This window comes from Numenius arquata, chromosome 7 (assembly GCF_964106895.1).
Source record: "Numenius arquata chromosome 7, bNumArq3.hap1.1, whole genome shotgun sequence".
Taxonomy (NCBI): domain Eukaryota; kingdom Metazoa; phylum Chordata; class Aves; order Charadriiformes; family Scolopacidae; genus Numenius; species Numenius arquata.
In genome coordinates, this window is record NC_133582.1 from 46678601 (window position 1) to 46704200 (window position 25600).

The following is a 25600-nucleotide window of genomic DNA, read 5'->3' on the forward strand; positions in this document are numbered from 1 at the left end:
AATGGGATCACAGCTATCTGAAAGGCAAAGAAATACATAATTATTTAACTGCATTTTCACCAAGTCATTTTGTCCCATACCCAAATCGAGTTCTGCACTGTTGGCAATTGTGCTAATAATCATGTTCGCATTAATGTTCATTTTAATTTCTTTTCTCTTTATGTTTAGATATATTTTGCTCAATTCAGCCAATCAATGCATACAAGATTTTTTTTCTTAAAGCAACTGTGTATGAATGCAGCAACTGTTTTTGTGTTGGTTGAAGCAAAGAGTACATTTGTTTTTAAAACACTTAAAATGCAACAGGTTATTATTATTGCAGCAAAATAGTCTAATCTTTATACTAGGTTAGAATATTCAAGTCCTATTCTTATTAAAAATTGATTTTTAAAAATTATTAACATTTTTATTTAAAAATTTGAGTGATAGTGCCTGTCTGCGCATTGCTACATACAATTCCCATTGCATTGGAAATGAGTGGGTACTTGGGAATGTCATGAAAGCTTAGCATTCCACAAATTGTTTTCTTCTTCCACCTTTCACTCCATTGATTTTGTTCTGATACCATTCTGGTTTGGCATTTATGTAGCAGGTACTGGAATTAAAGTTTAAATGTTAGAAATTACAGTTTATGGGATAGAAAGAAAGTAACCTTTTTAAATTTATACTGTTTATGTTTGGAGAATAAAATAATTATGCAAAAGCTGCTTTGCACGTGCAATTTTTTTTAAGAGTTGCTGAATGTAAAAAATAGTCATCACAGCCAAGTTACTACCTGTGAAAATATATGATCAAACTATTAAGGACAAACCCAAAATACGTTTAATTCAGCTTCAATTTGTTAAGGCATCAAAGTACTTTAATAGAATCATGGAATATAAGGCAAGAGGAGTTGTCAAATATTATCTTGTCCATCTTCAAGCCTTAGAGCTACCTGTCACTCCTGACAGGTATTTGACCAGTCAGTCATAAAAATTTCAAGTGATAGAAAGTCTCTCCCAAGGCAAACTATGCCAAATTAGGGAACAGTTTGGAAACAGCAGAAATGCAAAACCTGCCTTTTCAGACAGCAACCACACGTCTGAATGAGTCTTGGTTTTTTTCCATCCAAAGATAACGTCTGGAAAACCATGAGGATGCCTGAAGCACTGTCAGAAGATAATTGGAAATTCTCGGCATACCCATAGCATATATACACTGTGGTATATAGCGTATCTGCAGTTAGACTGATGCTTTCAGAAAATGTTGGTCTCACTTTGTATGCCTGAAAGAATAGATCTGCTCTGTACGTCTTGTTTTCAGGAGATATCAGATGGACATATGCATGTGTGCATATGGGATGTATAGGACACTTGAAATTTTCAGACCCACTCTTTAAGTGTCATATAATTGCTCTGGGAGCACTGTCCAGAATGTCCCCAGAACACTGCATATACTGAGCACATGCAAACCTGTTACATAGAATATGAACACTTATTTCTCTCTGTAGGATCCCAGATAGATGCAATAGTTGAACACTTAATTACTATTAGGCAGTCTTAAAGTCTAACCTAAATTTTACTTGTTGCAGCTTAAGCTGCTTACTTTTTGTCATCCCCACAGTGCAAATAAGTAAGAATTATTTCTTATCTATGTTACATCTCTCCCCTGTATTTTTTTGTTTGGATTGAATAGTCAAATTCCATCGGCCTCACTTTGTAAGTTGAGTTTTGTAGACCTTTGATCATTCTCATTTCTCTCCTTTGCTGTCTCTCCACATTTTTGATGTGTAGTGTTCAGAACAGGACTCAATTACCCCAACTGAGAACCTCATTGATAGCAAATAGGAAGATTACACAGTTCTTCAAGATGATTCTCTTCTTTATACATCCCAATATAACGTTTACCTTTTCATAACAGCATGGTATTGCTGAGTCATGCTCTGTTTCTGATCCATCAAAATCCCCGTATCTTTTCCTGCTGTCTGACCAGTCCTTCCTCAGTCTGCGCATTTGTACAGTTGTTTCTCCTTCCTCATAGAACTTTACATTCTCCCTATTTAAACTTCATCAGTTCTTTCAGTTTCTCCAGTTTATCAAAAGTTTCTTTGAAAGCTATTGTCACTTGCATTGACACAACCCTGTGTATGATGTATATGCTGTAGTATGATCTATTATGCGAATGTATCACAGTCTATGCACATTTAATTGGCAGTCTATCTATCCCATTATGAAGATTATCATTGTAGTTCAGTGACAACATTGAATAGTTTTGGAACAAGGCCAGAAAGGAACCTGAAAAATGGTACTCACTACCCATTTTCAGGTTAACAAACACTCAAAGTAGTTACCAAGTTGAGTACAATTTTTATGGTCAATTGTACAACCAAGTGATCATGATTCTTGTCCAGGTCACACTTCCCTAGCTTTCTTGTAAGATGTCATGAGAAACACTGACAAAAGTCTTACTAAAACCATTATAACTAACATCTACTTCTTGTTCCCAATGCACAATAGCTGTCACCCTGTTACAGAAAGAAAGACGTTGGTTTAGTATGGTTTTTTTCCCCAACAATTTCATGTTAGCTCTTACTCATTTTGTTGCCATCTTCTAGTTTTTTTTACAAATAGTTTAATAGTGGAAGTAATTCTGTTTTTTTTCCTTGAAATAGAAATTCAGCCAAGTAGTATAATGCTGTAATTACTTGTCTCTAATAAAGAAGATTAATTAAATACTGTTTGCAAATGCCACTAGAGAGGTCTATGTTTCTTGAAGACAGTTAATTCTTCTGGACAGTAATATGGCAAAACAGAGCTAAACAATAGATCAGTTTTTTTTTTTTTTTTTTGGACAGTGTTAACTTAAATTTATAAAGATTAGATTCCTGTTGCAAGTTGAAAAAAAACAGTTTAGGTTTCACATCTCCAAAAATAAAGTATATCTGATTTTACAGTGGTAATGGTGACCAACAAAGAAAGAGATAGTGCAAGTGTACAGGATATGGATGAAGAGTCTTAGCTTGTAGACAGAGGTTTTTTGTCATGGCTGGGACACAAATTTCAAGTCCAGAGACCTTTTTGCTCAGTCATAAAGAAAGATGAATCCTGGAAAAAAAATTTAATTGGTTCATAATTTGAACATTTTTTTGCCCAGGGACTCTTTTCCCTTTAGATTTCCTTTTGAACTGTGTTTGTTTATCTAGAAGGCAAAGTTTATTTCAACAAAGGGGGCAAACAATCTGACCCATGGGGAAACTGAGGCACTAGTTTATTATGAAAATGTGAAAATAAAACCTCCAGAGAGATGTGTAAAATGCTGGACTCTAGAATCAAGTGTAAATATGAGCACAGTTCAAATGAATATATATCAACCTAACTCATTTCAATGTTTGTGATATTTTGAATATCCCACTGTTTCATGGATTTCTTCAAAGGATAAGTGTCTTTCTCCCTACTTGAAAAAATTCTCTCCAAGGATATGGAAATGGCTGTTTCAAGGTGTAGGAGAATACTTCTCCGTGCCCTTCTCACAAAATTATGTTCTTTATATCATTATATCCCTATGTAGGTCCTTATGGTCCCACTCCAATGCTGAGCAGAAGTGGCATTAAACTCGCATCCCAGACTCCTGCAGACAGTGTACTTTTGTCCTTCTAAATCAGTAAGGCATTTGACTCAAAAGAGAAACAGCAATATATAATCTCACTTTTGAAAATTATTAGCTAGTTTCTATAGCAGGTCTGACAATTATTTTTATTATGAGGTCTACAGAACTCAGTTCATGCATTTCAAACAGATTTTCTTTATTGATGTGGCAGTTAGATCTGACACCAATAGGTAACAGCAGTCTTTTTAATCTTTTTTTTTTCCCGTGGTCCACCTGATTTACAAGTTATTGTTAACAATTAGTCATTTGAGTGTGAAGTTCAGTATTGGCAATGTTGAAAGGAGTTTTAAGATTGAACTGTCCATGCAGTTTGATCCTTCTCTCTCTTTACTTTGTTTTCTTTGGTGCATAACAGGTGAATTGGTTCTCTTCAGTAATTGTGCACTGACTGTTTAGGGCACAATAAGTGTTCTCATGTGCCATGACTAGACTGCTCTCTTTAAGTGAGCTTCAAAGTTAGTGATTGCCATACTGTGCTATACCACAGTCATTGCTATTGTGGCATCTTGGACATAAGGTCAGCCCAGTACTTAAGTATAAAATGATCTTTTCCCACCCTAATTTAAAGCAAAAAGCTTGACAAGGTGTCTCTTACAAATTAATTCATAGTTTTGGGAATAGAACAAAAGATGGGGAAGTAATTGAAGGAGACCATTACACAGGCAGTGGTATAGTCAGTGCTCAGGGGTGCTGTTAGGTTTCTGAAGGAGGAAGGGTTTCTAGTGCACCCATTCTGTTGTGTCCCAATAAGGTCAAAATACTTCATGGGAAAAACTGTGGCAAAACATTGTCTTAGATATAGGCCAAATTGTCTTTGACACACTTGGTAAGAACATAAGTATTTACAAATTTATTATCTCCTGAAATTACTTTAATATTAAAGATGCTCACTAGTTTAATCTGATATATTTACATAATTTATCTCCTGTTCTCCTTTATCACACTTTGCTCTGACAAGATCGAGTGGAAAGAAGCATGAATTTATTTACGCACAATAGAAATAATACAAGAAGACTTAGAACAATATTTAAAGATAATAAAAAATTATGTCTGCCTTCAAAATATGTTGCATTAAAATAGAAGCAATAACAGGGATCAAGGATCTCTATAGTTTCCAGAAAAGCTATAAATGTTGACAGCAGCAGAGGCAGAATTTTATACTCATTAAAGAACCCCATGCTACAGACAAAATTCAGCATTTAAATGTTTCAAGCAAATAATTTATATCCCATGTTTTGATTTTTTTTTTTTTAGCTCTGCTTTGGTAATGCCAGTCAGCATCTGGTCGGTTCAGCCTTGGGGGCTTTCTCTGGCATCACATCGTATCAAGTCCACTGCATATTTTACTACCATCTTGACTGTTGTGCAGGTTTTGCATTGTCCAGAACTGGTCTGCTGTTTATTATCTAAGCTGGAAGAGAGTAAATCTCTCATTGCTTGTATCTGGGTACCTACTGTCTTTGTCCAGTCTTTTATTTTTTGTGTTGTTCAGTATTTCTTTCTGGTCTGGCATTTATTTCATTTTTTTTCCACTTTCAGTGCTTGTTATGAAAAGACCTTCATCAAGAACAAAGATGCCTTTTATGTAAAGGCTAGAAATAATTTGTTTAGATTAAGAGTTTGAAAGTTTTGCTGTAAATTTAGAATCAGTGACTGGAGCAGGTACCATGTAATCCTGGACTAACAGCTAAGCGGGAGCAAAAAGTGTATTTTTATGTGTGTGTGTGTCTGCATAAGTGACACTTTCATTTGCAGGTTTTCTAATGAGTGCTGGATAAGGACAATATGTAACACTTCCTTTTTGTTCTTTGTTGTCAGAAAAATTATGAGAAGTTGAATCTTCATAGCAGCAGCAGTAGAACAGCCAGCTACAAAAGTGATTTTTCAGAAAATGCTGACCTCCCAGCTGAAAGCCATCAATCTGCATGTGGAAAAGATGAGGAAAGAACATATGAAGAAATCCTGGTAGAGGATCACAGCACTTTAGAGAACTCTGAGAAAGGTAGTCATTAGCAAAAGAAGCATCAGGAGTAGTATTATGCTTGTGAGAGGTGGGTTAAAAGCTTCTTTGCTTTCATTTTTATGCACAGATATGTTCTCTGAATTAGATGATGAGCTGGATGTATTGGACAACTCGAGCAGCTCCAGTTCAAGTCACTTGAAAGAGTCTACTATAGGTAAGAATCCTTAAGAATGAAGTGTACACTGCTTTCTAACAGCAAAGTAGTTATTTATTCCAAAATGTTAGGGTATTTCATGATTTGTTGCAAGTTCACCATCTGTTATGGGTGCTAAGGAAAAGAAAAATAAAATAACTGTGCCTCTGTGGCAGCCATTTCCAGTATAATACATTTTGCATCACATACTCTTTGTGTAGCTTGTCCCTACGTTTTACAGTAATGGCTATGAAAACTGGAATATTATTGGGCAACGTGACAAAGAAGGTGTTTTTAGATTTGAAGCATAAGATAATTAGTGTCGATAAGAAACAGAAGGAAGACAGTTTGAAAACTTTTATCTCAGTAACAATAATGCAATGCAAATGAATAAATGGAGTGCCCTGTTAGAAGGTGTAAAAAAGAAAGTTGAAAGAGGCAAGCTTTAGCTGTCTAGATGAATTGACTGAATAGAATTGAAAGATTGCTTAATGATTAAATTCAAATTAGGAAGGGATTATGTGACAAAACATAGCATTAATTCTGCCTGTAGTTATTTATGGTAATCAGATAGCAAAGCACCAGCTGTTTTAGGTATTATCTTAAGTAATAGTTTTTTGGATTATATTCTAAATATATAAATTAAAAAAAAAAGAGTTGCGAAACATCTGTAACCACTGTGAGCTACCTGCTAAATCATGAACTACCATGGTCTACGTGTTAAATGTAATGGGATTCTGATTAGAGAAAATCAAAGAGTATTTAATACTAGAAGAAAAAGTTTGATATTAGAGCTGAGCAAAATTTGAGATTTACATTCGTCCCATGAAATTCTGATGGAAAATCTGTGGGTGATTTAAATTGTACTTTTAAAAGGTAAAGGGGATGTAGTTGTCTGAAGATTAACAAATATTATTGTTGCAAAGTTGCAGGCTTCAAAAAACATAGAATAACATTACATTATCTGTTTGTAGTCCTATTTCCTAGATGGATTTCCTTCAGATTTTCACCTAGGTACTGAAGAAGTATGACTGCTTTTAATTGAAATGTCTAGCCATTAGTGCAGGGCAAATAAAGGATTTGATAATTCTACTTAAAACCCATTAATATGATTTGCTAATTGTAACTGGATAGCCTGCCATTCTACAGGCTGGAGGACCTGTGGCTAAACAGTCCTGAGTGTATTATCAAAGTTTTCTTAAAAAAAAAAAAAAAAAAAAAAAAAGGCGCTTTTTCTTTGTTACTTTCTTGTGGTAAGAGAGTAACAAGAGACTGTTTTGTTTTGTTTTGTTTTTTATACTGAAAAATAACACATTGTGCATCTTCCAGAAATGTAATTCTTTGTGGCCTAGTTCAGCATTGTACACAGACATTTGAAATCTTTGTGTAGTTTGTAACTTGCCATACCCAAAGCATTACTAGTAATGGTTTCCTTATTGTTAATTTTTCTTTGTTAAGATTTGGACATTAACAAAACATCAACTTTTTCCAATATTTAAATATTTTTGTGCCAGGTTTCTATTGATTTAATGAAATATTTTAAGTGGAAAGATCCAGTCAGTTCGTATTAATCCCTGTGACTTTAATCAGCATTTCTGGAAGTCATTGTCCATTTTCCTCCAAGTATAGAGTTTAATTGTTGTATAGATACTTCAGGATTGCTTTTTCAGAAAAATAATTCTGAAGTAATTCATTCTTAGATCACCTGTGGTTTCTACTTAATGCTGAAATTAGCGTTGTAGATCAGTTGTAATTGATGCTGGGAAATCTTTCTTCTTTTCAGGGAAAAAGAAAAGATAGCTTTTAAAAAGTTATTATAAGTTCACTATACTTGGGTATTGCTTGGGTTATGCTCCATTCATTGCTAATAAGTGGCTAACAGTGTTTGAATTATGAACCATGGTTTTGTCAATCATGGCAGCATTACAGGGGAAAATCTGACCAACTTTCATCTAGCTAATTTGGAAACTGCTGACATGAAAATATGACTTTCAGTTATAGGTATATTGATCAGGGTCTTGAAAGGGTTTGTCTAATCATGCTGCCATCACATCTCTTTCAGAGAAAATACATTTCATTTTCCTTGAGATAATTTTGAATGGAGAAATTCCCTCTTGCAAGGCATTTGAACAAAATATGTGTTGCCTTGCTCTTCCCATCCATGTCAAAGGAATACCATGGTAAAAAGAAATACAGTCCAGGTAACACCCTGGACTGAACATCAGGATGCACTCTGTGCTCCATGACTTACGTTAATTAACTTTCCTACACATCTATGTTGTTTCTTACTCCCTGCCTGGCTTTGTATGATTAGCACAGCTCTTACACAACAGATTAAGGTTTTTAACTAGAGTAATTAGTGTTTAGTGAGTGTGTGTATACACACATGAATGTGTTTGTTACAATGATTTTTAGATGCCTGAGTCTCCTCTTGCTTAGTTATTGAAGAAATTATTCCAATATGTTTTCATAGTGTCTAACATAAAGAGACTTCTCTCTCGGTTGTAGCTGCTCAGTGGGTCTCTAACATAATAATAAGCAATAAAAATGGGGATGAAGGGTGTTGGCTATTGCTTAGTGATGTTCTGCATCATGATTTCTGATTGGGTTTTTTTTTAGCATTAATAAGTATTTTCCTAACTTTAGCATATGAATCAGAAAATACTGCATCTCTGCTATGTACAGTGAGTGGTGAGGCAGACTCTTTGGTGTGAAATATCATGCAGTTGTAAATACACTCATAAACTGGCAGATTAGCAAGTCAAACGTGGTGAGTCATCAAACTGATCAAGCAAATTTGGATATGAGCCTTTTACTGATAGAGAGACCGTTTATTTGAAACAGCCAAAGGGTATAGTATTTCAAACCCAATTTTGTATATGAATACTTGGAAAGGGAAGCTGTTTTTAAAATTCTAGCAAACAGCTGTATTCAAACTTAGCTTTCTAGCCAAGTGGCTTCTGGTCCAGATTTTCTCATATATATTCCCATAATTTATTATTGTCTTTGTTATAACAGAGTGTCTGAGGTTGTAACTCAAAAATCCTTACCCCAAGCAACATGATTCAGGTTCAGTCAGAGCTTCTACTTTTGTGTTTGTATTATTGTGTCTGCATCCTAAGCAGGTAAAATATCTGTTCCTTGGTACAATCATGTTTTTTCATTTCCGAAGGCCGCCTTTACTTTCTAGACAGTGGACACTGTATTTTCCTATCTATTTTTCTGTCTCAGTGTTAAAATTAATTGAAGTATTTTTGCTTCTATAAGGGCCTAGTTTATTTGCTATCATGTCTATCAACTGCTCTTACAAACCTTCCTTTCGCCTAACTGCTATAGAGTTTTAATATCTCTTTTGGAAAGCAAAGCACTGGCAAGGAGTAAAATACTGTTTCTTTTTCTTTCATTCTCTCTCTGTCTATGTGTCCTCTTTTTAGGGAGACAGAGTTGGCCTAAAGATGTATCATTTCTTTTGGTTTTAAAGTGAATTCTGTGTGACAGATGCAAGCCTCCTTCAGGATTTTTTTTTTTTTAAATTCAGAGGATCTCAGAAAAGCAGAAAAGTAGGAAAAATAGAGGCACTAAATTTCAGAGCATGACAGAATAAGTTTGAACACAAAGCAAAGATTTAAGACTCTCAGAAATGTGTTTGCTCTCTGAAAGTCCTCTACTGTTGCTCTATAACTAAGATAAGTGCTGTAACAAGACCAACAAAGGGAAAACTAGTGTAAGTTTGGCATAAAATCTTTTTTCTTAGCTACCATTTGAGTGATTAGATGCCTCTGTTCTTGTTCTGTGATAATGCTTGTGATGTTACTGATGTTGGAAAAACATGTCATGTAGACAAAGATGCAGGGTATTATATTAAAATGCATTAATTGTATGGGAAAATTGTTGCAGAATTTCCTAATCTTAGTACTCAGACCTTCAGTTAACTGAATTATCTTTTGATTTAAACATACACTTCCTCATTCAAAATGAGATATCATTTGTAGGAGAAGGTGGTCTCGTATGTCAAAATTACCATCAAAGAAATGGTTTTGCAGGAATGTTTGAAGATAGATGCTTAAGACAAATACTTGCTTTAAGACAGTGCTTTCCAAGTGCATAAATAATAAATATCATCAAACATTACCCCTCCCTCCTCACATTTTTTGGCACTATGCAATAAATGACATAAATGTCTGGGTTCAGTTTTATTGCTGATTTGATGTTTGACCAATAAGTGGTCATAGCTTTGTCTTCAAGGTCTTAAAATCAGTAGGATTATTTAAGAAGTAAGGTATTGCATATGTAGTAGTTTGAATAGTTCGCTAATAGAATAGCAGCAATAAAACTCTGGTAGAACATAGTTTAGACAACCCATCAAAGGTCCTCTGAGAAAGTGGGTAAATATTCTAGCTTTTTATCCAGAGTAGAGACAATTTTGTGGCTATGGTGGCAGCAGTAAATGTAGTAAAATCCAGATGCATCTTCTGTGGACATCTAGTCAGCATGTGTTATCAGTTTCTGTGAAATTCTGAAAGTATTTATTAAAATACTATGCAGGGCTGAGAATTTACTTATGATGCAAGCAAATCTTTGATACATCAAACAGCAACTCAACAGTCAAATGGGGGTTTGGAGTTTGTTTAACACTGCTTTAAAAAGGTTATTTTGACACCATATCAGGGAAATAAAAAATATTAACACGTATTTTTTTTAATGCAGAGATAATATTTATGCATTTGTTTCAGGTATGATTAAACGAAGTTTTTGTGCTTCTGAAAGACAAGCTCAGAATAGGTAGGTAAAATTTATTATTTTAATGTAGATTATAAAATTGATCATTGTTATGATCAATTCCAGTCAGTCGTTTAACAGTGCAAGGGTTGAGCGATTGCCTTTATGAAATGTTCCTTTACTTATCATTACAACTTCATTTTATCTCAGCCTATGACACTCAATCTGCTTGAGGATATTGTCAGAGGTTGTTTGCACACACAATCTTTACATGAGTAATTTAAGGGCTGGCGTTAAACAGATAAATAGTTTTAAAAGTGGACCTTGCTAGATCAAGTTAAACCGACATTAGTTGGTTAACCAAATTCTGGTTTTGCATTTTTAAGCATCTGTTTTTCAATTGAAAAATGTGTTTGTGTGTTTGATAGTGTAGAGTAGTATCTTGTCCCTTTGAATTCCTTTAGACCTTCTATATAAACATAGATAACCATTTTTTTGAATTCTGGATTCCTCATTTCTTTCAAAAAGGAAAAAACTGAAACAGAATATGGTATGGCCATCCCTACTCTCCTTCTAAATGTCTTTCCTTTTTCTTCTGTTATTTATTCAAAAATGCATCAAACACATTCTCAACAAACCATTATTTTTTCTGATCTCCTTCATACCACTCATTCATAGACTCTGCTCTTTGTTTCTTCATTTCTGCTTCTCTTTCACATCTTAAAAAAGCCCCAAATAACTCTTTACTCCATTTGCCTCCTGAATAATTTTTCCACTTACCTTTAACTTAACCAGGCAAGTATTTATAATGGTGTTGATTCCTCTTCCCTTTTTCTCCACAGACCCTGTTTGATCCAGCTTTCACTTCAGGAATATTAATGTAGCAATTCATACTAAGCTGTTTAATGGCCTCTTCCAAGTCATAGTTCCTTTATTTTCTTGATCTGCTATTTAGCATTGGCACTATCTTTGTCTTTTCTGACTCTTCTGACTCTATCCTTTTCTAGTTCTCTTCCTGTCTTTTGAAACTATACTTAAGAACTGTGTGGAAGGACACTAGTTTATCTGTTAATCTGATTTCCTCAGAATGTTACACATGGCTTTATCACCGATTTTCTTGTCTTTTCTTCTGCATCTTGTCTTTGCATGTACAAATGTGTCCACTTATTCATCTACCTGCAAAATCATGCTGCAAATAATGAATTTAGCTGTATACACCAGATGTATTTCCTTCTGTCTACACTAAATTTTTGCTCATCTCTGTAAGATCTCTTTGTGGCTTTGTGACCACACAGTTGAGTACAACACAACTAAAAGGAATGTCAGAGTTGCCTGTATTGAAAGTCCTGCCCATTAGCTCAGATTTGATCATTCTTGAAAATAAAGTTCATCCTCACCGATACTTTGATATCTGAGCATCCACTTTAACTTGCACATCTTTCAAAGTTCTTGCATTCAGAATAAGTCTCACTGTTCTGCCAGGCACCTCTAAGATTTAACCTTTCCTATCAATATACACTGCTAAGACTCTTGCTTGAGTCTGTCACATCACTCACTAGCTTTCCAGCTTTAGTCCTGCTGCATTCGGTAATGGCAGCCTCCTGATGCTCAAGTGTTGAAGCAAGCACATGTTTTTCTCTCCATCTCTGCCCCTCACAGAAACATTAGCAAAACTATTTCCTTATCTTTCTTCATAGCTACTCCTTGAAACCGTAGTTTTCCTTACTGCCTAAAAATATATACACATTCTTGCCATCCGTCCATCGGGACATCATATTGGTTCTTTCAGTTCCCCAGCTGTCTGTATCCATTTGTTGTTGCTTATCTCAACTAGTGAAATTTGCAGGCTGGGACAGTGCTTGTGTAGAGTATAGGGTAGAAGCTAGCATTGAAATATCTGGACCTGTATTTCTGACGTTGAGGTATTGCTGTCCTGGTGATGTAATATTAATTGTTTTTTCCCACTTTACTAGTACTGTATACATTATTACTCCTGTTTTTATCCACTAGACAATAATTAATCTTTGTTTTCCATCCATAAAATGAGTTAATTGAAATGTCTTTAAACATGTAGAACTGCAAAATAATTTGCAATCCAATGGATTATGGACTTTTAAATATCTGTCTATATAAATAGACAGATTTTAAATAATCCTGTCTACTGTTTTTGTACTTTCGAGGCTGAAAATTGAGCGGGGAAATGAATGGAGTCTAACTTCTGTTTTGTAGGAATCATGCTATTTTGGATACATAGAGTAAGCCAGCCTTTATGTGACTTATAAATACACAGTTACAAACTAGTGAATTTGGACAGGTTTCCTTTAGAGGAAACATGAGCAGGAGTCAGGGAATACTGATATTTCCTCTATAGTCATTGATGCAAAACACAATTAAAACTACTTTTTTTTTTTTTAAATTATTTTTTTAAATAGTAATAGAGATTATATTGAAGGTCCGGGATCAAGACTGCGACCAGGTAATTTTGTGCTTGCAACAAAATTAAACTTTAACTTAACTTAAACGTAGTGATTTCCAAGTTTTTAGACCTTATTTTCCTGTTGCATATAGAGCATCTCCTCTTTCATTTCTTTAGCTTTACTGCCTATTGATCTGTTCTTGAGGGTGAGCAGGGCCCATACTAAGAAAATAAAGGATTTGTTTGTGACAGGGTGGCAGTCCCATAGTCTTCTAGTTCTTTGCAATATGAAAAATCATGGTATTATCTAATATTTTAAAATGTTAGAAAATGAGAAAATTACATTTCATATACAAATATCTGAAGTACCCTTAAGGAATTTTAAAAAAGTATGAATTCCAATAATAAATCAGTAAGACTTCATTTTAGTGAGACCTCATGTCCGTCTTTTTATCCACCAGTACCCCTAAGTCCCTCTCAGCAGAGCTTCTCCCAGTCCCTTTGTCCCCCAGCCTGTATTGATGCCGGCGGTTGCCCCGACCCAGGTGCAGGACCTTGCCCTTGTCCTTGTTGAACCTTGTGAGGTTCACTCAGGTCCACTTTTTGAGCTTGTCCAGTTACCTCTGCATGGCATCCTGTCCCTCAGGCATGTCAACCCCACCACACAGCTTGGTGTTGCCTGCAAACTTGCTGAGCGTGCACTCGATCCCACTGTCTATGTTATTGATGAAGATATTGAACAGTACTGGCCCCTATATGGACCCCTGGGGGACACCACTTGTCACTGATCTCCATCTGGACATTGAGCCGTTGACGACTACTCTCTGGATGCGACCATCCAACCAATTCCTTATCCACCAAACAGTCTATAAAATCCCTATCTCTCCAATTTAGAGAGAAGCACATTGCAGGTGACTGTGTCAAAGGCCTTGCAGAAGTCCGAATAGACAACTTCCCTTGTCCACTGAGTAGTCACTCCATCATAGAAGGCCACTAGGTTGGTCAGGCAGGACTTGCCCCACATGAAGCCGTGCTGGCTATCTCAAATCACCTCCCTTTCCTCCATATGCCTTAGCACAACTTCTGGGAGGATCTGTTCCATGATCTTCCCAGACACAGAGGTGAGGCTGACAGGCTGGTAGTTCCCAGGGTCCCTCTTTTCTACCCTTTCTAAAAATGGGTGCTCTGTTTCCCTTTTTCCAGTCATCAGGGACTTCATCTGACTGCCGTGAGTTTTCAAATATCATGGAGAGTGGCTTGGCACCTACACCATTCTAAGCATATTTTTATTCGGAAAAAAATTCAAATCTGTGAAGACCCACAAAAGAAATGGCACTGCTTTTTTTGCTTTTGTTTTGTAATACAAGCCATTGACAGCAAAGGAGAGGTCAAATACCACAGAACAGGGAGCAGTGACAAAGGTGACATGTCAAGGAAGTAGAATTTTTATCAGTGGCCTAAGAAAAACTGAAGATTCCTAGGCTGTAATGGCAAGACCACACTATTGATTTTGGTATTGAGTATAGCAGTCTCGAAATACTTGGTAGAAAAGTGAAGATGAGGCAAAAAGAGCTAAATCAAAATTGTCCCTCATGGCATATAATATCTTAGGTTATTATAGCATGGCTTCCACTGTCACCTTGAACAGAAAGACCAACCAAATTCTTCCTTAAGTGGCTCAGGGGAAACGCAAGACTTCCTTTCCTCTTATTGATCATTAAGAGGAGACTTAGGGAAAAATGTCGAACTGAATTTCACTTGCCTCTCAACCTGTCTGCCAAAAAGCATTACCACAAAAAATCTGACACTAGCAATGATGTCATTATCTTCCTGATCCTACTAGAAATGTGTTTCTCTGTGATAGAGAATGACATCTTCTGTACCTTTTTATTTTCTGTGAGAGCACAGCTCGGCTCTGGTTGGTCCCTAGACACTTCAGTTTGTGGATGTCTGTCTTCTACTTCTTGTTAAAGTAGCCAGCACAGAAATTCAACAGGAAAAAAGAATGATAATAGTTCAGTTGTGGGCTAATTAATTTTGGTATTTGGATTTCATCTCCCTCAGAATTTTTCTTGAAACAAGATCACTTTGCAAAAAAAAAAAAAATGTTTAGGTGGATGTAAATGTCTACATAAGACTTTATGATCCTCAGGGTGTTTCTGTATGAGGAAATTTTAGAATATAAATCTAAATTAGCATCTGAAATGGAGTTTAGAGATAACTGTATTTAAGAGAGATACAGGGCTGCTAGCTGAAGTTCAGTACTTGGACTTAAGATCTTTGCTTATCTTCCAGGTCTAATACTCAACTTGGAAAGATAATTTTGTTAACTAATGTTTTTGAGTGATACACTAAATGTTTTATAGTGGCATTCTGCTGATAAGCTTTTATTTAATCTCTGGGTCTGACAGTGTGTATGACAAATGTACAAGATAAAAAATCATAAATAACTATATTGATTTACCACATAAAAATTCAAGAATCTGATTTAGTTTTGGCTCTGTACTCTTTTGCAGCAGGCAAAGGATGATAAAGGAGCACTAGGTAAATAAGAATCAAGAATAAATAAGAATCAAGCTGTTCTGTTTGTTTTAATTGTTATATTTAAAATCTGAATGATATTTTGTAAATCTGCACAGTTTGTAGAATACGTAATATTTACTGCTATGTCCTAATTCTGTTAAATTACTTAAAGCTTGATCAGCAGAATTTCTCTATTGGATTTTATGGCTGGAATTAAAATTATTCCATGGAGCGCAAATAGATTATTATGCGTTTTTTTTTTTGGTTCAATAGGGAAGTTCATAATGGTCTTTAGTTATCAAAATATAGTCAAACCTTTAGATATAATACCCACAAATCAGTACTGAGTTTACTGTACTTTGTAAATTTTAAGTAATGCTCACTCATTTAGGTAGTCAAAGGAATTTGGTTTTGCTTTTTATCAAGCTGCCCTTGGCTAGTATTTTCAAATCTCTCATTGAATATGGCAGGAAACAAATCACGTGGATATTTGGTAAATTAGGCAGTTTTGCTTCAGAGAAAGAGCACAGTCTTTTAATTGCCAAGCTACTTGTACTACAAGAAAAAATGTACCTACAGCAGACAAATATATCTAGCTCAAATTCTGGATGACCAAGACCGTATCTGATTTAATGGCTGTTTGTGATGAGTCTCAGACAGTATTTCAGTGGGGGGGAAATAAACTTTCAGCTTTTGTTTTCAATTCTTGACCCCAAGAACTAAATATTTTCACATAGCTGGTGTTTTTTTTTCCTGATTTTAACACATAGAAGCAAATGAACAGGTTAAAATTGTGTTAAATTTATTTTGCTGAAAGAAAAGCATACCTTCTACTCATGTGTGACTTCCTTTGCAGTGCTTTTGTTTGTGAAAAGTATATATTATGTACGTGGATTTGCTTGACAGAGGATGGTAGTCTAGCTTTAGAGGAAGAAGAACAGGTTTACACCTACTCACTATTTTCATAAGACAAGAAAAATTCAGCTTTCTTGCTCCTTGCCGTGATAATTAATTCACACCTATCTAAATAAAATCAACAATAATCTAATAAAAATGATATGAAGAAACCAAAATGTTTGAAGTACAGCAATATTCTTAATTCTAAAGTAAAGTTTTTCCTTTTAATTCTAAACTGATTCTGTTCTTTACTTCAGAGTTTGTACTACAAAATGTAGTGTCATTGTCATCGGATATGATGGATGCTTTTTAGCAAAGATCACATTTAGATACCCAATTAAACAGTTAAGGACTAAAATATGCCTGTGTGTGCACTGTTTGTGAATTGGCGTATGCATATCTATTGTGCGTGTTGTGAGGTAATAACTAGAGGAAATGTTCAAATACAATATGTTTTAAAAAAAGATTTAATACCTATTTTAGAAGAAAATATTAGAAACAACTTACAGCAATGTTATTTTCTCAAAGTGACAATACTTTCTTATTGTGGATCTCCAGCTTCATGATCTCTTCTTAGTAATTAGTCAATTACTAAGTAATTGTCAGTGATTATTTTATCTTCCGATCTGTCTAGTGTACAAGTCTACTTGAAATGTTAATGCTTAGAGAAATAATATGGAGATATACTGAGAGACACAATATTTTCAAAACTGATAAAACATTTAATTTTTAAATTTGTTTATGTTTTTCTTTTTCTTCAGACAGGCCATCTTTATATCCCATATAATATGACAGGGGTGGAGGGGATAAAATTTACATTGTGTATATGTAATGTGCATAGCTCATAATTACATGCATATGTACATGGGAATTAAATCTATGTTAATATTTCCTGGTTTGCATAACCCCATTTGTAGTTTGCTTAACCTCATGTATTTTTATATCAATATCTAACTAGCTTTATGTTTAAAAGTTTTTAAAACCCACTTTTTCTTATATTGATGGGTCAAAACTACTATTTTGTGAATTTACAAGCAAAAGCAATATATGGACTGTAATACAAAAAATAGTCTGTATTCTTTCCTTTGTGGTGAGAGGAATTTTTACAGCATTATTCTTTCGTTAGCATTGGTGTTCTTTTATTCTAATAATGAAAAATGCCATTTATGCACTTTATGATGGTGTCATTTTGATCATGGAGGATGCTGGTAACAGGTCCTTTCCACAGTCTCCATCATACGTCCTTTAGGTAGGGTGATCTCTGGTGGGGAGGAACTTATGACAAAGAACAGAAAACACTAATTTTCTGATGCAAAGTTAAGAAGACTCAAGAGAATCATAGCTTCTTGCACATTTTCTTGAGGTTTCTCTCAAAACATGCTCTTGCTAGATGTTGGAAACAAAAAGTAGCTGTGACAAAGTGACATGTTACTATAAGGCAACATGAAAATATATTTTAATAAATTTGTTCTCCAAATGGTCCACATCAGGCATTTTATTATAATTCTTAGGGTAAAATGAAAATAAACTTCATAACATCAAAATATATAAAAAGTAAATATCATGTGTGTTAGTCTATGTAAAAAAAAAAAATCAGTTAAAATAAGAAAATTCTGTTAACATGCCTTTAAATTTCCTTTTGAATAAATGTGGGAAAACTTTTATGATTAGTGAGGTACATCAATACTTCTTTTCTCTTAGAGTAACTTAGAAGTGAACCAGATAAAGAGTTTTTTTATTATCAATTATATTGTCTAATCTTTTAAGTTTTTAGCTTATCCTTTTTTCATTCCCAACACTATTAGAAAAACAATTCTTGCATTAAAACTTAATATTTATGTCTACAGTCTGATTTTACTGTTGTCACCTACAGCATCGGCAGGAATTGCTGTATCACAAAGGAAGGTGCGTCAGATCAGTGACCCAGTTCAGCAGATTCTTATTCAGCTGCACAAAATTATCTTCATCACTCAAGTATGCATTACTGTTGCTTCTGACATTCTATACTTTTTAGTTATTTGCTGTTGTCAAAACGATGGTACTGCAAAGTGCTGCTAATTTAGTCACTGTTCTTTAAAAACAACAGAACTTGACATTTTTGCAGATGGCAGGATGCTTTAAAAATATATCATTCAAATAAAGACTAACCTTGAATATTAGTATGTGGAGGATGGCAATAATTGAGTCATATGAAATAAAAAATCATTGGCTCACCTCAGAAAAATGGATTGTACAGTAAATTATTTTTACAACATTCTGTCATGCCAGGAATATGAACATTTTAAGTGAATTAATATCATACATAGACATGGAGACTACATAAAATGCTTTCCTCTATAGCAATAATTTCTAAATAATTTCTAAATCATATTTTTTATTATCAATAAATAGTAATAATTTCTTGGGATTTCTAGTGCAATAGTTCAAATCCTGAATATGTTAAATATTTTGCAATGTCAGTTCTTTTTCAAACTTAAGAGTTATTTTAAAATTAAGTTCAAATGTTTCATAGTGAAAGGGAGTTGAAGTTATTTCATGCTGATTCCAAAGCAAAAATGGGGCTGATATAAATTTGTATTGAACTCTCAACTAAAAATGTCATGGAAAACTTCTTATTCTCCAGAAAGCTGGCTGCCACTTAGTTATTTGCAAAATTTGCTATTATTAAATAAACATCCTTTAATTTTCCAAAATGAAGTGTTTATATTTGGGAAGTGATGTTTACCACCTCAGGGGATTTCACATTGCTGAGCCAAATTTATTTCCATTTAGAACAGAACAGCATAACTGAACTCAGGTGTGTTTTATATGTCTTTTTTTTTTTTTAACTGTCAAGCTTATTAAAAGGAAAATAAATTATCAGAGACAAAGAAAACAATTGTTATTTAAAATAATTGGAAAATATCTCCTTCCCTACTAACAGAAAGGCAGTTCCGTTTTTACATGCTATATTAGGAGTATGTCTAAGGTGCTTATTAGTGAACCTATCCTGACTGTTGATGAAGGTTTTCTCAAGTGGCCTACTAATTAATGCAAGTTATCATAATGTGGATGCGCAATAACTGCAAACTAACAGCACCTCAAAGACTTGCTCAGAATTGACCTCTGAAGCAGGTAACAACTTTCATGCTTTTGGTGTCAATTGGTTTCAGAACGGGAAGGCAGAGAAACCAGGATCCATACCTGTACTTGTTCATTGTGTACTATGTGCTTCTCTTGTACTTGTTTATGTTCTTACAAATATAAGGTAGAATATTTTTTATAATATATAGCTGTTTTCTAAAACTCTGTTACATATTTCAGCTGACAATTCTAAAATGAAATTTACAAGGGAGAGTTCTTGCCTGTTAGTTCTTGGCTGCCAGCAGCCTTCCCAATCCAGTTTCCATGGGAACAAGAGTCAGAGCGATCTCTGGAAAACAATGTAAGAGGAAGCTTTTAAAAAAGCATTATGTAAATCCTTGGCCCGTTTTTTTTCCCTTTTTAAATTTTTTTTATTAAACTGATTTGACATCTGATTTCATTAAAGCAAAAGTTAAAATTGAACACAAGTGCCTGAGGCAATTCTGAGTTTCTCAAGCAGTGGACTTATTCTTTACCACTTTTGTTTCAGAGTATCCCAGTATGCCCATGGTACATTAACTGCACACAGTTCGTTGCAGTGGCATGTAGTCTATCGAGTAACTTGCAGGCCTTTCCTAAAGCATTATTTTTTTTTACTCACTTATAGGCTAAGGAACATTCAACATCTGACTTAAAGGGTATGTGTAAGGCCTTATTTGCATGAAAAGAGAGTGGTATCTATATGTAACAAAAAACTATATGCAACCAGCTGTCTGATGAAGTCTTCTATGCTTAGGATGTAACCTTGATGTCTGGTTTGTCAGAGCAAATCAGGACTGCTGTGAGACCAATATAGCTGTTCTAGTTTTATAGCGTTCTAAGAGCAGTGATTTATTAATTTATAAAATAAATTTAATAACTGGTGAAGTTCCTGCTAACTGGAAAAGGGAAAACATAACCCCCATTTTTAAAAAGGGAAAAAAGGAAGACCCGGGGAAACTACAGGCTGGCCAGTCTCACCTCTCTGTCTGGCAAGATCATGGAACAGATCCCCCTGAAAAGTGGGATTGAGTGCACTCTCAGCAAGTTTTCTGACACACCAAGCTGTGTGGTGCTGTCAACAAGCTGGAGGTAAGAGATGCCATCCAGAGGGACCTGGACAGGCTTCAGAGGTGGGCCCATGCAAACCACAAGGTCCTGCACATGGGTCAGGGCAATTGCAGGCACAAATACAGGCTGGACGGAGAATGGCTGGAGAGCAGCCCTGAGAAGGAGGACTTGGGATTGTTGGTGGACAAGAGGCTTGACATGAGCTGGCAATGTGAGATGGCAGCCCAGAAAGCCAACCTCATCCTGGGCTGTATCAAAAGAAGCGTGGCCAGCAGGTTGAGGGAGATGATTCTACCCCTCTACTCCGCTCTGGTGAAACCCCACCTGGAGTCCTGCATCCAGCTCTGGAGTCCTCAGCACAGGGAAGGACATGGACCTGTTGGAACGAGTCCAGTGGAGGGCCATGAAGAGTATCAGAGGGCTGGAGCACCTCTGCTATGAGGACAGGCTGAGAGAGCTGGGGTTGTTCAGCCTGGAGAAGTCTCTGGGGATACCTTATAGCAGCCTTCCAGGATCTGAAGGGGACCTGCAAGAAAGCTGGAGAGGGCCTTACTTTTTACAAGGGCATATAGTGATAGGACAAGGGGTAATTGCTTTAAACTGAAAGAAGATAGATTTAGGCTACATATAAGGAAGAAATCTTTTACAGTGAGGGTGATGAGGAACTGGAACAAGTTGCCCAGAGAGGTGGTAGATGCCCCATCCCTGGAAGTGTTCATGGCCAGACTGGATGGGTCTTTGAGCAACCTGGTTGAGTGGGAGGTGTCCCTGGCCATGGCAGGGGGGTTGGAACTAGATGATCTTTAAGGTCTCTTCCAGCCTAAACCATTCTATGATTCTATGATCAGGGTGGGTTAGTGTCATTGCAGTGACAAACAGCTGAAAGATTTGCATTTACTGTTGGAGCATAAAAATGTTTTAAAAATCTCAAAGAGCAAAGGAAGAGACCTCCTTTGAACTCTCTATTGAAGACCTTAAACACAATAAAGTATGATTTGTGCTTTTCTTTTGTAAATATAGTTGAAAGGGGTACTTTTTCAACCAAAAAAATACAGGAGAAAAAGTATACAAAGTCACTTTTTCTTTATAGAGAAGTGAAATGTACATTACCTCCCACAGGAAGCTTCTGTCAAAATAGACATTTTGAATTGTATTAAGATGTACATAAGGACCTTAAAGAGCCTGTTGAAGTTGATCTACACACATTGAATGCAGGTCTAAGCTTCTTGAAATTCCATTAATTTCAGCTGAATTGACTCATTACAGCCAACATGAAATCTAGTCCAACGTTCTGTGAGTTTCATCTGTAGAAAAATGTCCGAATACTAGCACTTTGATCAGGGAAGCAAATCTAGTATTACCTGTACTAGGCTTGTTATAATGATCTTTACCTTCAAGGCTAGAGGAACTGAGTAGTATGATACGCCAAGCCTAACTGAATGGGCAAACTAAGGAGCATCATTATAATATGCCATGAAATCAAGTCTTGTACTGCTGTTTAGCACCATGCTATTAAATATCAATGTTTCTTTTTGTAGTGTAGCTGCTTTCTTCAATAATGGTACTGCTGATTAGGTAATTTTTGTAGCAGGTGTAAACATCTGTTTCTTTGTTTCTTGTAGCTTCCTCCACCTTTGCAATGCAACTTGAAAAGGAGAATCATTGAGAGATTCAAGAAGTCCCTCTTCAGTCAGCAGAGCAATCCTTGTAATCTGAAATCAGAAATGAAAAAGGTGTAGTACACCAATTACTACCTGTAGTCTACGTTAAACAATTCCTGTATTTCAGCCATAACATTTGCTAATTGTGTATTGAGTTGATGTTTTCAGGAAAGGATACCCAAAAATATGGTAAGAAAATGGAAATATTATAAAATTAACCTAATTTTCAAATGCCTAGAAATAATGGTACCTATTTATTTATAAATTTATAAATGTTATCAACTGTAAAATTGTGTTAGCTTCAAACCTGTTGGATTTAAACCTGAAGAAAAGGGAAGAAATACACTATTTAAAAATTAAATGGTAGTAAATTGAAGATGTTTGAAATGCTGAATGCAATTCTGGGCATTTCTACCTTGAAGGAAATAGTTAATAGAAATAGTTAATAGAAAGAAACAACAAACCCCTCAGAAGGATGGAGAATTGATAAGCATCCATGAATAAATGGTACGTATTTTACCAAAAATCACCACTATAAATACAATGTGTATGGATATCATTTGGAGGTAAGAAGAATATAAATAGAGAAAATAACTAGGTTGAAGTCTTCCAGCAAGTGGTGTTATAAGGTTGTGCAATTTCTGCAAATAAAATTAAGAAATCATGGGTTTTTAACTACGCTAAATTAGAAATCCTAATTATAATAACAGACAAAAAGATTCTGTCACTGATCAGTAATGGAGTAGAGGTCTTCCAACAACAGATATTCTTCTGTTTCTGTAACTGTAAAAGTGTTAACATACTGCAGAAATGCATAACTGGAATTTCTTTCCTGCCCACAAAGATATTTTCATGTCAGAGTTGTTCCCAGTGGATATTTTCAAAGCTAGATGTTTTTGACTTTAATGTCTGTATCCTTGTTCACATAATGAAGTAGCTGAACTGACTCAGGTTTCAGAAGTGCTGGGATCCCTATAACGGGAATGATACCACTTGAATACGGACAAACAATTTCACTTGAAGCCCCAGTTTTGAAAACCAGTCATCAACTGTTTCTCTCCTAGTTTTGAGGGAATACAGTTCCCTGTTTATCTTCAAAACAAAAGCATAGTTTATGACATTTTATTCAAATAGTTTAAAGAACTTAGTGCTTTTATTAAGTGCAGATTTTTGTCTTGCGGTGTTCAGGCAATGTTTCTGGAGAGAAGAAGGTAGCACATTCATAATTGTGTTCACCACTTTTTCATTAATCTAAAAAGTTTTGAAATCTCCTTTGACTTCTAATTTCACTGGGAAACATAGGAAAGGGTAAACTGCCTCACAGCTGTCTGAAGTTTCGGCAAACAAGAAGGATGGAGATTTCAGGTGTCCTTTTCTTTTTTTTTTTATTTATTTTTTTTTTCTCTTCCCCAGCTGCTGCAAGGTTCTCCTGAACTGATTGAGCCAAACTTCTTCACAGCAGATTGGCATGTGGTACTTCTCTCTTCAGGTGGAAATATGTTGCTTCCAGATGACAGGAAAGGTAAAGAAAACAACAAAACCTCTGTAGTGGCATCTATATTTCTAATGAAGTGTATGGTATCAAAGCAGAAGGAATTGCTGCTGTAAGATCTGTCTTTAAAGACAGTAAAATTATGTTGACTACTGATTTTCATTACCATTTTCGTTTGAGTTGTACTTTTGTTTAATTCCTGATAAAATATGCAGTTTACCACTGACGGAACATTCTACTAATTTAAGAGAGTATACTTTGAAATGACAAAGAAATATCTAAGGTGTAAATAACACATGGTTCATCAATGAAAATAAATAGAAATGTTTGTAATGGAAAATCTCCTACTTAGGATTTACCTGTCCTTGCATGTGATTGTTAAACAAACTCTTTTTAAGCTCTACATTGTTTTTCTGTCATATTTGAAAGAATTATACTGGGATGATTTAATTACCTAGCTAGATCAAGCCATACAAACTTGAGGAATGAAACACTACATGCTATACCACATCTATATAATGTAAAATATATATATCCACACACACTTTAGAAAATCAATAGTGCCAAATATACTTTGGACTACTGATACTCAGCGTGACAAATCGTGAACTCCATCTTTAATCAAACCTACCATCACTGGAATCATAAAGGGTGAGGAACCACAATTCCTACTTCAGAGACTTGTTTCATCATATACCTCTTCGTGCAATGGACGTAAGGGAAATGAGCAGCCTGTGTTTTGGTACTTGTGCCATTTCCATTCTTCTAAATACAGGAAAAGCTATGTTGCAACCCATGGACTAGAGGACATAGTGACATCAAAAACTATGGTGCCAGAAAGAAGGGTGAGAAACTTTGATTTTGCTGGCCTTTATGTTGAAACTAGTGTATCAGTTCCACAGCCTATTGCAAAACCCCAAAATAATACTAGGTGTCAAGGATGATATGAGTAGGAAATGAGTCCCTATCACTTTAAATATGAGCTTTATTTTCTTCCCAGAGACAACAATGCAATTTGTTCAGATGTTCAGTATCTCTAATTTTTGCATCTCTTAACCTACACAGAATACATTTGTCTTCACAAATTGTTGCTGGCTGTGTGCCCTTTCCACTATACATTGTAAGTGGAGAAGAATAAGCAAGTTGCATTGCTGTCTTCTGTTCTGTTAAATATTTGAAATATTTTCCATCAATCAGAACTCTTTCATAATGTTATAATATTGTATGACTCAAATGTTCATGTCATGCCGTAAGATGCCTCCCACCTTTGCAGGGGGTCATTGTGATCAGTGGAATAAACTGCTAATAATCAAGCATCTCTCTTCTTGTATTTGTAGTGGAATTGCTAAGAAACTGATGAGGCAGCATAAACCCCAAATTCAGTAGTATAACATTACTTGCCTTTTACTTTAAGGTATTGTTGGCAATTCTGACATAGCAGAAGGGATGACATATGAACAGTTGCAGGTAAGCTATAAATGTACCAATGTGTATTGATTTATCACTTTAAATAAAGATAATTTACTTAAATGAATTTCTTTATCCTATAGACTCTAATTGAAGAGGTTCTAGAGGAAAGTGGTTATTACAATTTATCTTCTAACAGGTGAGTCTGTTCATTTAAAAACAAAAAGTTAATTATGATGTGCTAACACCAAATGTATCATCTGCCTGTTTACTTGATTGCCTTTTCACTTTAAACTTAGTGCAATACATGGTTTATTATAATGCATGGATGCATGGACTGAAAAAATATAGGTGGGGAATATTAGCTAATCTAAGCAGGTGTTTTTGGCCACATCTGTTTTCTTCACTCAGATGATAGAGTGGTACAAGTTTGGCAGCAATTTCCTCACATTTTTCCCATATAAAAACAGAGCTGAACAAAAGTTTAATTTAAATAGAAGTCTATTTTATT

At 35.2% G+C, this 25600-nt stretch overlaps 1 protein-coding gene across 3 annotated transcripts in view; it reads left to right on the forward strand.

Moving 5' to 3' along the window:
* NEK10 (NIMA related kinase 10) overlaps positions 1–25292 on the forward strand; it is an 86588-nt gene extending 61296 nt beyond the window's left edge. The window contains exons 26-35 of one of the 3 annotated variants that reach the window (XM_074150334.1): positions 5464–5647; positions 5736–5822; positions 10535–10583; positions 12959–12996; positions 13114–13236; positions 18230–18330; positions 22152–22262; positions 23604–23712; positions 25097–25149; positions 25233–25292. In XM_074150334.1, the coding sequence (XP_074006435.1) occupies positions 5464–5647; positions 5736–5822; positions 10535–10583; positions 12959–12996; positions 13114–13236; positions 18230–18330; positions 22152–22262; positions 23604–23712; positions 25097–25149; positions 25233–25292 (915 nt within the window). Of the gene's footprint in view, positions 1–5463; positions 5648–5735; positions 5823–10534; positions 10584–12952; positions 12997–13113; positions 13237–18229; positions 18331–22151; positions 22263–23603; positions 23713–25096; positions 25150–25232 lie in introns of all 3 variants that reach the window. The other 2 variants (XM_074150335.1, XM_074150336.1) reach the window with 2 other exon arrangements.
* Positions 25293–25600: the final 308 nt, after the last annotated feature.